Genomic DNA, 12,683 nt, shown 5'->3' with positions numbered 1-12,683 from the left:
TTCTTTCCTCTTCTCATGTGGCAGGTAATCTATCCATAACCCCTGAATGATTAAAAGTGTTATGTCAACGGCACAGGCACAAAAAAGTGATTAAGCTTGCAATTTTAAATCAGCACAGGAGAATTGCTGATCATTGAGCACCAGCATCTTTTATATCTGATGAATTTTACATGGATTGTCCTTACAAGAGGTCAACTAGTAGGTGCTACGTTTTCAATCTTGTATTTACCTAAAACCAATGCATGAATTCACTCCTTTTGTTACACAGACAATTTCGAGGGAATAGCAAGTGGGATCTTTCTTTCCTGTATTACATTGTTAGAACCTTGCAATAACTCTTTCTGATCATACTGTCTTTATGCCCATCTATTTCCATCTCCATCGGTCTCTGCATTTATGATTTTCCCATCCAGTTATTTTCTACTGTTCACATCTTGAATTTCTATCCCTAGCATCACCCGCCCAATTGATACTCCATTCTACACTTAAACTTCCAAAAGGTGATGGTTAATGGCTTGAACTAAACTAGCGCCAGGCTTTGTTTCTATCTTCTTAACTTTCATTTCCTTTCTCACCATCTCCACCTCTTCCCACCTTTCTGCTGAAGCAAAAACATTTGACAACGCTACATAGTCCTCACCAGTATAATACGAAACCACAGAATTCTTTACTTGCTGCGAGTGGAGGAGCATCTTTGCCACTTTCTCACCCAACACAACATCCCCATGAATTTTACAGGCACTCAACAGACTCCTCCACAATATGACATCAGGCTCAACTGGCATTCCTGCTATGAACTCGTATGCTTCTTTTAAGTGCCCTGCTCTGCCGAGAAGATCAACAACGCAACCATAGTGCTGTATTTGAGGTTCAAGCCCGAATTTGCTCTCCATATTGTGAAACAAATGAAGCCCCTCCTCAACAAGGCATGCATGACAACAAGCTGAAAATAAGCTAGTGAAAGTCACCGCATTAGGTTTAACACCACCTACGGCCATGGCATCCAAGAGCTCCAATGCTTCTTTCCCTTTCCCGTGAATGGCTAAGCAAGTGGCCATTGCTGTCCAAGTCAACACATTCTTTACCTTCATTTCAGAAAAGATGTTTAAAGCGCTATCAAGACACCCACATTTTGAGTACATATCAACTAAACCAGTGCCAATATAAACATCATTTTCAGGCTTACAAATCGTCTTCTCTATATAACCATGAATACAAACGCCACTTTCAAGCACCCCCACTTGAGAACTTGACGAAAGAACACAAACCATGGTAGTATCATTTGGTTTCTCTCCACAAAGATCAACCACCATGTCTCTAAACAACAGTAGCGCATCACGGGCACATTCTTTGGCCTTCTCTTTCTGTGAACTGTACCCGGTTATCATTGCATTCCACGTAACCAAACTTCTCTTAGTCATTTCATCAAACACTTTTCTCGCTGAACAAATATCCCGGTTATTTGCATAGAAATGTATAAATGTAGTTGCCAGCAATATATTTGACATAAATCCAAATTTAAGGGCTTGCGCATGTATTTGTCTCCCCAGCCATAATGTTGACGATGAAGGAGATCTAGCGCAAGAACCAAGAACATAAAGGCACGTAAAATCATCGAAAACTAAGTCATGCTTGGAAACCCAATTAGCAAAAATATGTATCGACTCTTGAGGTTGGGTACATCTAATTAAAGTATTAAAGAGAAACAGGTTTGGGTAGTGAAAGTGTGAGAATATCAACTGAGCTCGGCGTGTGCTTGATAAAGAACAATATTGCTCTATTAGCTTGGCCAAAAGGGTAGGTGATTTGAGGTCATGGATGATTAATTGGGCAAGAATTTTGTTGGGTTGGTGTTTGGTTTTTGGCTTTAAGCGTAAGAGGGAGAGGCACCTAAATCTTGGGAGTTCATACATGTGCATGAATTCAAGAATGGGAGGTTAAGATAGACAACATGTGATGTGAATTGTGAAAATGCATTCTTTGATGCTTGAAAGTTCATTAGGTTTCTTGGCAGTTTTCCACGAACACAACAATTATCCCCTGCTTTGCCACTGAACACAATTTCCAGTTTTAGAATGGCTAACAAAGTTTCCACATATGTTTGAAAAAAAAATTCCCCATAATTAACTGATTCCATTTTTGTTATTTTAATTTCATGATCTAAATTAATACATTCCACCATTAAAATAAAAAAATAAATTTTAATTTAATAATATTAAAATTATATTTAAAATTTGAAAAATTTAAATTAAAGTCTTAATTAAAATTAATTATACTAAAACAAAATCAAATGCAAACTAAAATTGATTCAAATGGCCAAACAACTAACACTCTTATTAATTTTTAAATTTTTGATACAAATTATTTATGTTTAATTGAATCAGAAAATAATATTAACAAAAATGGAAGCTTTTATTTGTCTATGATGGTCAAAGTAGAGGTAATCTGTAATCCCAGATATCCAAACCGGCACATAAGGCATATGAGCGAAAATCTATAACTCTCCACTCAGCCATATCCCACCCATCTATCTTCTTCAGACTCTCACACACAAAACCCAACAAGATCTCCAAAACCCATTCCCAAAAAATAAAATATAGATTACAGAATCAGAACCATGGAGATTTCGTCTGTAACACTCTCCTTCTCGATGTCCCCACTTGCTCTCCCCTTTTCTTCTTCTCATTCCACCTTGTTTCACGGGGCCGCTCTGTTGAATGCGACCAACAAGTCTCGCAATAATGCTCTGGTTCTTGGTAAAACCAGAAGCAGAACTCAGAAAACCAGAAAGGGTCTCACTTGCAATGCTTTGTTTGGTCTCGGAGTGCCTGAGTTGGTTGTGATTGCTGGAGTGGTTGCTTTGGTTTTTGGGCCCAAGAAGCTGCCTGAAGTGGGGAAGAGTATTGGGAAGACTGTCAAGAGCTTCCAACAGGTTGGTCTTTTCATGTGGGTCTGTTTTGTTTACCATTATAGGATAGAAAGTTTTCAACTTTACATTGTTTGTCATGCTATTGGGGTTTCTGTGTAGAGGAAAAGACTAAGAATTACTTGCATCAAGTCAGTTGGTAGTTATTAAGTTTATGAATTTTGTTCATTGTTTATTTCTTTGAGGTTTTGCTGTTTAGGTTTTCCGTAGAAATAGCGACTAAAGCCAGTTGAGTTTGATGATTGTATTAAGTTTAATTTTGGTTTGGATTTTTTTTTTTTTTGAAGAGAGGGAGGAGGGAGGGGGAGGGGGAGAGGGGTGTGGGTGTGGGTGTGGGTGGGGAGAATCAGCTGGATAAAAGGAGAAAATTGCATCATGTTTCTGCAATGTGATTTTGATGTGACAAAAAGCTGTGGTTCAATTTCCCAAATAGTTGCATTAAGATTCATTTCATTGGAGATTTCTGGTTTGTGGGTGTAAGTGATGGACTTTAGTCTGGTCTATCCTTTCTATCTACATGCACTACTGCATACCACAAGGACTATACACTAAAACAAGCTGAAACCCGGCAATTAGAAATGTGATCAATCAACATACAATACATGGTAATTCCTTCTAGTTTTCAAGCTCTGAATCAATGGCCATGCTAGTGCTCGTTGATTATCTATTTTTTGTTGTCATTGGGAGTTGTTTTTTTTTTTTGCTCTGCAGAATTGTGGTGATGTTTGGACTACTTTCCTCTACAATGGATAAGAACTTTTGGTTGAGTGGTAGTCAGAGAATTTGGAACAGAAATCCTATGCCCCTTCTATCCTCCTTTTTCTTTAGCTCCTTGCCTTCTCTCCCTTTTTTTCACCCATCTTAGATGCTTCCATGTTGTTGAAGGTCTTCCCTCTTTGCTTTAGTTTTCAATCTAAAGTTGCACAAAGTTAGGGAGTAAATTGAAACAACAGTGACTAACCATGTACCATATTATAAGTTAACCGAGTTGGTCATAACTGCATTGAAACCCTAACAAGTCTTTCTTGTTTTTTCCAAACCCAAAACAAACCTTTCTATAAGATAACAGGGAGCATGGAAAGTGAATAAATACACTCACATTTCTACTTTCATTATATGTATATACAAAAATGACTTTGTTCGATTGCCCGCTTGCCTCTTTCCATTTGTGTGTGTATAAGTGGATAAAGCTCTAGCTTGGTGTAACATATCAACTCACATTCCTTTGCCTTTCTGACTGTAGAACATTGACATGTCAGTACCATTGCTTTGTAAACTCATACTTGGTGATAATTCATAAATCACCATAACCACTTCCTGAGTACCAATCTGTAGAGAGAGAGAGGTTAGAACTTTGAACTTTCAATTGCCAGTTAAAGACTGACTTTAATGAAAGGAACTTGTTTATTGACTCCTCCCTTTCAGATGCAAAACTTGTTTTGGGATAAGCAAAGTTTTGCATGCAGTGATTATCCACCCTAAATATTAGTGAAACTGTTCTTAATGGACACAAAGAAAATTTTGGCTTTGAATAATGGATTTGGAGCGCTGATTTTCATGGACAAGCAATGGGGACCATGAATGACGATTATAATAGTTGCTGTTTGCAAGTAGGTTCTTATTCCTTTGTTTCTGGGGACAAAGAAATTATATTAATAATACTGATAACTCCTTAATATTGATAGAAAAGGTTTGCTGTAGATCTATGTGCCTGGAATCACTTCATGACTTTTATGTGGCAATGTTTTGCTCCTGTTTAAGGCCTTTCAGACTTAAATAAACATTTTCGATTTTGTTAACACTGATGTGGTTATTGAGGGCAAATTAACATGTGTATGCTGTGGTGTGCTTAAACACTCTGCTTTTACATGGTATCGTACTGCAATGATTGTGGCTTTTAGTGCCATTTTTCAATGATAGTAGATGACTTCTATAATGAAGGAATTGGACCCTAGTAGATTTGTGGTGTTCTATCTTTAAGAAATTGTATTAAGTATTTGTGGATTTTTTTGGGGTGACATATACTAACAAGTAACAAGGATTCAAGCTACATACTCCAGGATTTGGGTGCTTTTATAGTTTGTGGTAGTCATTTGCTAATCTCAAATGGTAATCTTTTTTAGTGCATTGGTTATACTCATCTTGCAAAAATAATAAATTTTTTTTCAAAATTTTTTGTGTTGGGACAGCATGGTCAATTGCTTGTGAGCTGTATAGAATACCATAAATATTGAAGCAATAAATAGTAAAGCCATAGGTAGCATGACATTTTGCGGCAAGTTAAAGATGGATACTATGGATCTTGGAAACATGTCATTTGGTGAAATCACACGGTGAATCATTAAAGCTAGTGCCCAAGAGAGTTGCACTGTCTCTGTAGAAAGAGATGATTCTCATTGATTTCAATTAATCTGTACATGGGTATATATATATACAATTGATTCCTATAATTGTGTTCTACTAATTAGGAAGAAATCCTAAATAAGAAATCCTAAATAGGAATACAGAATACAAAATATACAGAGAAATAATATAGTGATTGACTTTCCATAACATAGTGATTGACTTTCCATAACACTCCCCCTCAAGTTGGAGCATAGATGTTAATCATGCCCAACTTGTTACAAATGTAGTCAATCCTAGCTCCATTCAGAGCTTTTGTGAAAATATCTCCTAACTGCTCTCCAGTTTTGATGTGCCCTGTTGAGATGATCTGTTGTTGAATCTTTTCACGAATAAAGTGACAATCAATCTCAATATGTTTGGTCCGCTCATGAAACACCGGATTAGAAGTAATATGAAGAGCAGCTTGATTATCACACCACAATTTCGCAGGCAAGTAGGTCTTAAAACCTGTCTCATCTAGTAATTGAAGTATCCACATTACCTCACATACTGATTGTGCCATGGCTCTGTATTCGGATTCAGCACTAGATCGAGAAACTACACTCTGCTTCTTGCTTCTCCAAGACACCAAATTTCCTCCAATAAAAACGCAATATCCAGTAGTTGACCTCCTGTCAACCTTAGATCCAGCCCAGTCGGCATCTGAAAAACATTCAACATTCAAATGCCCCTGATTACCATATAGCAAATCTCTTCCTGGAGCACCCTTCAGATAACACAAGATTTGTTCCAAGGCTTCCCAATGAGCAATAGTTGGGGAAGACATAAACTGACTTACCACACTAACGGCATAAGCAATGTCAGGACGAGTGACTGTAAGGTAGTTCAATTTTCCTACCAATCTCCTGTATCTCTCTGGATCTTCAAACAACTCACTATCCCCTGCTAACAATTGTAAAGTTGGAGTCATTGGTGCGCTATAAGGCTTAGCACCTAATTTTCCTGTCTCTGTCAATAGATCGAGGATATATTTTCTTTGAGACAAGAAAATACCCTTCTTACTTCTCATAACTTCGATACCTAAGAAATGCTTTAACAATTCCAAGTCTTTGGTCTGAAACTGAGTTTGGAGGAAGGTTTTAAGAGATGAAATACCTGCAGAGTCACTCCCAGTGATGACAATGTCACCCACATAGACTACCAAGAGAATTAGACCAGCCTCAGATTGCCTATAAAATACTGAGTGATCACACTTACTCTTTTGCATACCAAATTCCTGTACTACTTCACTGAATCTCCCAAACCATGCCCTGGGACTTTGTTTCAAGCTATAAAGAGACTTTCGAAGCCTACAAACTTTACCCAACTCCCCCTGAGCAACAAACCCAGGTGGTTGCTCCATATACACCTCCTCCTGAAGATCACCATGAAGGAAAGTATTCTTGATATCCAATTGGTGTAGGGGCCAATCATATGTAGCTGCTAAAGAGATAAACAAGCGAATAGAAGTAAGTTTAGCTACAGGAGAAAAAGTATCAGAGTAATCAACCCCATATGTCTGAGCATATCCTTTTGCTACAAGGCGTGCTTTTAACCTAGCCACAGAACCATTAGGATTTACCTTTACTGTATATACCCATTTGCAACCAATAGCTTTCTTACCAGTGGGCAAAGGCAATAGTTCCCATGTACCATTAGCATCTAAAGCCTCCATTTCCTCTTTCATAGCATCACACCAGCCAGGATGAGACAGTGCCTCATCAACAGTATTAGGGATAGGAACAGAGTCTAAAGAAGTAACAAAACACCGAGAATAAGAAGACAATTGATTATAAGAAACAAAAGAAGAGATAGGGTAAGTACATGAACGTTTACCTTTACGAAGAGCAATGGATAAGTCTAGATCAGAATCATGATCAGTATGAGGTACAGGATCTCCCAACGAAGTAGCTGGTGGAGGATCTGAGTCAGGAATCTCCAATCTCCTGGAATAAACATGAACAACGGGAGGTCGAGTAGGTCTAGAGACAGAAGGAACAGGCTATGGGAGAGGACTAGACATTGGTTGGACAGTATATATTAAGAGATCATCCTCCTCCCCCTGACTCTCATACACAGATGATGGAGGAAAAAATGGAGTGGACTCAAAAAATGTGAAATAAGATAACGATTAAGAGTAGGAGAGAAACAACGGTACCCTTTTTGGAGCCGGGAGTACCCAAGGAAGACACATTTGAGAGATTTTGGATCCAATTTAGTAACCTGTGGACGAACATCACGCACAAAACAGGTACAATAAAAAATACGGGGTTCAATAGGGAACAAAGATTTTGTAGGAAACAAAGTAGTATAAGGAATATCCCTATTAAGGACAGAAGACGGCATACGATTGATAAAAAAACATGCTGTAGAAACTGCATCCGCTCAAAAGTGTTTAGGTACTTTCATCTGAAAAAGAAGAGCACGAGTTACCTCAAGAAGATGACGATTTTTTCTTTCGGCCACGCCATTTTGGGATGGGGTATCCACACAGGAAGACTGATGAAGAATGTCATTTTGTGTCATATAAGGCTGAAATTGTGCTGAAAAGTATTCTTTGGCATTGTCACTTCTTAATATGCGCACAGAAATATTAAATTGAGTTTTGATTTTATTACAAAAGGCACAAAAGATAGAAAACAACTCAGAACGATTCTTCATTAAATATAACCAGGTAACACGAGAGTAATCATCAACAAAAGTAACAAAATAACGAAATCCAGTTTTAGATGTAACAGAACAAGGACCCCAAACATCAGAATGAACTAACTCAAAAGGAGATGAAGCCCGTTTATTGACTCTAGACACAGAAGGCAAACGATGATGTTTTGCAAACTGACACGACTCACATTCTAGTGCGATAAAGACTGAAATTGAGGACCACGACTTCTTCATGGTAGACAAAGAAAGATGACCCAATCTACAATGAGCTTCAAGAGGTGTTAAGGTCTTTGGAGCAAACAAGCGACGCGGTACATGGTTTTCCGTAAAGTAGAGACCACTTGACTCGCGTCCTCTACCAATAATGCTTTAGTCGTAAGATCCTGAAACAAACATTGGTCAGGAAAAAAGGAAACAGAACAATTTAAGGTACGAGTAAGTTTACTAACAGAAAGTAGATTAAAAGAAAATTTTGGTAGACACAAAACAGAAGACAAAAAAATTGACGAAGTCGGGTTCGCAGTTCCAAAACCCATGACACAAGAAGTAGAACCATCAGCTAAAGTAACAGTAGAGGAAGTGAGATTAGGACCGGATAGAAGACTAGAATTACCTATCATGTGATCTGTTGCACGTAATCAATAACCCATTTGGATGAAGAAGACACAAGGCATGTAGTGGATTTACGACTCAATGATCGCGATGTGAGGAACTGGTAGGCTTTAGAGATGCCTGATACTGGGAAAATTGTGCAAAATCCTCTGCAGATACCAAAATAGTTTTCTCAGAGGAAGATACTGTAGAATTCTCTGCTGCCATATTTACTATCTGTGATCGCTGATTTTTTCTTTGAAGTTGCGAACAATTATATTTTGTATGGTCAGGCTCATGGCAATAATAACAAATGACTCCTCTTGAGTCCTGATTAGAACTAGCCTCTCCATTACGCTGATTACTTACATTGCTGTAATTCCTCCTCTACTTCCTCTTCTATTACCACTGTTGTCCATTTGGATTACGGCTAATAAGAGCACTCTTGGCGGTGTGAAGATTGAGTACTCTGCACGAAGGACCCGTGTGAACGTTTCATGCAAAGAGGAAATCTCGAATCGGAGAGAATCGAGATTTAGCGATCTCATACTCGAAGGAAGGCACGCAAGAAAACTCATAACGACCAGTTGCTCCGTTGGGCTCTTTGAACTTTCACATCAGGACTAAAAGGCAACAATACATTAAGTTCCTCATATACTCGTTTAAAATCCATAAAATAAGCCGTGAGAGACTTATCATCTTTCTCAGCACGGTAGAATGCCTTATAAACATCATAAATACAGGAGATATTCCCTTTACCAGAATACAGAAAATCTAAGTAATCCATCAATTCCTTAACAAATTCACAGTGATTAATTAAACTAATTACCTCACTATGAATCGAGTTCCGAAGCTGCAAAAACAACCGAGCATCCTCCCTTAGCCAAGTTTGTCGTGTATCATCAGTGGGTGGATCTTTAGTAAGGTGATCATCCTTATCAATGCTACGCAAATAAACCCTAACAGTCTTACTCCACTCCAGGTAATTCGAACCATTAAGTTTGTGTTCCGTGATCTTAGTCATCACCGGAATCACATCAGAAATAACATTCTTATTGTCTGCCATTTGTTGAGACAAAGAAAACTAACTAAAACGCTAATCCAAAGTGCTTATAGCAGCAAAATAACCCAAAATCAGAAATCAAGCAAATACTGAAATAGGATCTGGGAGCCAAACCTCAGAAATCCTTTAATGGTTATACTGGATCAGGCAACAGCACACAATGGTGGAATGAAGGGGTGATCAGGGTTGAAACGGCCGGTTGGCGGCCAAGGTCTCTCCTGAGCTGGGTAGTGAGAACAAATAGTCACCCTAGATTGATGACCTGCTCTGATACCATGTAGAAGGAGATGATTCTCATTGATTTCAATTAATCTGTACATGGGTATATATATACAATTGATTCCTATAATTGTGTTCTACTAATTAGGAAGAAATCCTAAATAAGAAATCCTAAATAGGAATATAGAATACAAAATATACAGAGAAATAATATAGTGATTGACTTTCCATAACAGTCTCATTGCAGTTAAAACTCACAAAGAAAGAGCTTAGTGAGTTCATTTCAAATCCTATTCCAACCAGAAATGTTATTAATTTATCATCATCATCATCATCATCATCATTATTATTATTATTATTCAAGGGGTGGGACAGAGGATGTGGTGGTTAAACTCTTACGTTATGTTACACACAATTGACCACTAAGCTATTAGCCAAATGGCAATTGACTGATCAATATTGGAATGATATTTGTAAATTTCTTGTAGCTTACATCATATGCTTGCTAGTAAGCAGCCATGCATATGGAAGGAATTAGATTTTCTTACTGTTGCCCTCTAAAGATACTTTAGTGTATTGATGTTTTCTTTCTTAAGCCTATTTCTGAACCTATATGCTGCGGGTCAATGCTATATCTGGTAATGCCAGTTAATGGTTTAAAAGTTACTTCTGAATTTTTCTGAGCAGTGTTCATTTTGTTTATGATTATTGGAATATAGATGCATATAATCACTGTAATTTTGCAGGCTGCAAAAGAGTTTGAATCTGAGCTTAAGAAGGAGCCTGATTCAGTATCAGAAAGCCCAGGAGAAAAACCTACAGCAGTCGGTGAAGAGAAGAAACAAGATGTTGAAATCTCAAGCTCAAAGGAGAGTGTATGAGTCTGTAGAAATATGAGGTTGATACAATTTTCCCAACTTTCTTATTCAATGCCCATGTGTTTATATCAATTTATTTGTTGCAGTGTAGATCAGTGAGAAAACAACCAACCAAATAATGGGAAAATTTAATCAACTCAATGCTAGTGGAATTTGAACTTAGGACCTATTAATTTCAGGACATCAACCTAAAATTGAAATCTTCTATATAAATTTCAAAGTTAAATATGGGAATGTCTTTTCTTCAAACATTTGAAAAGAAGCCTAAGGGTGTATCTAAGCTTATTCAAACTTCACAGTTCATTTCTGACCTACTTTTATTTAAATGAATTTCCCAACTAGGGCCAAAATGAACGACAAGTCTTTAAGATGGAACACTTTAAACACTAGCAATCCAATAATAAGCCTACCAGAAATATAAAAATGTAAAATATAGCCAAGTTGAATTAATTTAAAGCAGCTTCATCTGTTATGATTTGTTAAATAATTGAACCACCTTTGGCAATACACCGAGTGAACTTTCCAGAGGAACAAGGGATTGGTGTTAATTGACCTTATCAAACAAAGACACTACTTTTGAAAAAAAATTAAAAATGTAAAGAACTGATAAAGCCTGAAGGGCAAAAGTTGGTGAGAGAGAAACTTTTATCTGTTGTATGGTATAAAATTGGAGGAATGAGTATATGATTTTTGTCACTTATCAAATCCCACTAAGAATTGGTGGATAAAACAAGCTCTTAACAAATGCCTTTCCTTTCCTTTAGCTCTAAAATTGGTCATGCTAACATCACATGTAAGAGGACAATTGCAATATACATTTTCCCATTATCTTTATTTTTGCAATGAGAGAGAAAATGATGTCATTTGCTTGTGATGATATTTACAAATCAATTTGATACCCACAACCAAAAGAACAATATGAATCTCATTTAGACTTTAATCATAAGCAAAGTCAGGGTATGAGTATAGCAAAATTCCTTTGCCTTTTTCAATCCTAATTAATCATTATCTTATCATGTGCAATAGCAAAACTTTAAATTATTCTTCCTTCTCTTGAAAAGTTTTGTTTGTTTTGATCATTGAATTGAACATATCATCCTTTCTAGTTAATCTCACTTGTAATGTGTTAGCTTTAATTAAAATGTTGAAATGGATTTCAATTTATAAGAATTATGATCAAGTGATATAATAGGTGAGTTTTGTTTATTAAATTACATTTATCTCGAATTTAATTTATAATTAGAGATTTATAATACAAACCTTGTTTAAAAACTTTACTTGACTTTACTCAATTTTTTTACTCAATAAATTGGTCTTATATTAATAAGCTTAAATTGGTCTTAAATAGATTTGCAAACCAACTTATTTATAAATTTGTAAGTTGATTTATTTAATTTATATATTCTTGAATTAACTTATTTATAGACTCATGAGTAAATTAATTTTATATTAATATATTTTATAAAAGATAATTAAGTTATAATATAATTGTAAATTTTAGAATATAAAATTATAGAAAATATAGTTGATGGTTGATGGTCATTAAAATTCAATTAAAAAAGTTATTATAATTATTAATTAAATCATTATATTTTATTAAATTTATTATTAATTAAATTTTCAATAATATTTTAAAAAAATAAAATATTTTTAATAATTTAGCTAATTAAGATTGATGAAAACTTAACTTTAGCTCTTTAAAGATGGGCATTAATCAATAGCTGAAAAACTCTTGCAAGTACTCAAATTATAGATGGGAAAGTGTAAGGGCTTTAGAAACATTTGGGCATAGATATTTGGAATTGAGGTTGAAAGATAAAAAATAATAATAATAATTTTTAAAAATAAATTATTTTAAATATTATTAAAAAAAATTTAAATAAAAATTATTTTATTATTTTAAAATTATTATGATTAAAATATATTAAATATTTTTTTAATTAACATATTTAAAAATTTA

The 12,683-nt window shown here is 35.8% G+C and overlaps 2 protein-coding genes across 2 annotated transcripts; one reads left to right on the top strand and one right to left on the bottom strand.

Annotated features, from left to right (window-relative positions):
- Positions 1 to 114: 114 nt before the first annotated feature.
- On the bottom strand, positions 115 to 2,113 carry LOC110662566 (pentatricopeptide repeat-containing protein At3g18970). Its single transcript, XM_021821577.2, has one exon. The coding sequence runs from the start codon at positions 1,917 to 1,919 to the stop codon at positions 486 to 488; it is 1,434 nt and encodes a 477-aa protein (XP_021677269.2). The 5' UTR covers positions 1,920 to 2,113; the 3' UTR covers positions 115 to 485.
- Positions 2,114 to 2,417: 304 nt separating this feature from the next.
- Positions 2,418 to 10,795, top strand: LOC110662565 (sec-independent protein translocase protein TATA, chloroplastic). The gene is made up of 2 exons (XM_021821576.2): positions 2,418 to 2,932; positions 10,592 to 10,795. The coding sequence occupies exons 1-2, from the start codon at positions 2,618 to 2,620 to the stop codon at positions 10,724 to 10,726; spliced, it is 450 nt and encodes a 149-aa protein (XP_021677268.2). The 5' UTR covers positions 2,418 to 2,617; the 3' UTR covers positions 10,727 to 10,795.
- The last annotated feature ends 1,888 nt before the right edge of the window (positions 10,796 to 12,683 follow it).

The sequence above is a fragment of the Hevea brasiliensis genome, chromosome 3 (genome assembly GCF_030052815.1).
Source record: "Hevea brasiliensis isolate MT/VB/25A 57/8 chromosome 3, ASM3005281v1, whole genome shotgun sequence".
Lineage (NCBI taxonomy): Eukaryota > Viridiplantae > Streptophyta > Magnoliopsida > Malpighiales > Euphorbiaceae > Hevea > Hevea brasiliensis.
This window is presented reverse-complemented; position numbering and strand designations above follow the sequence as displayed.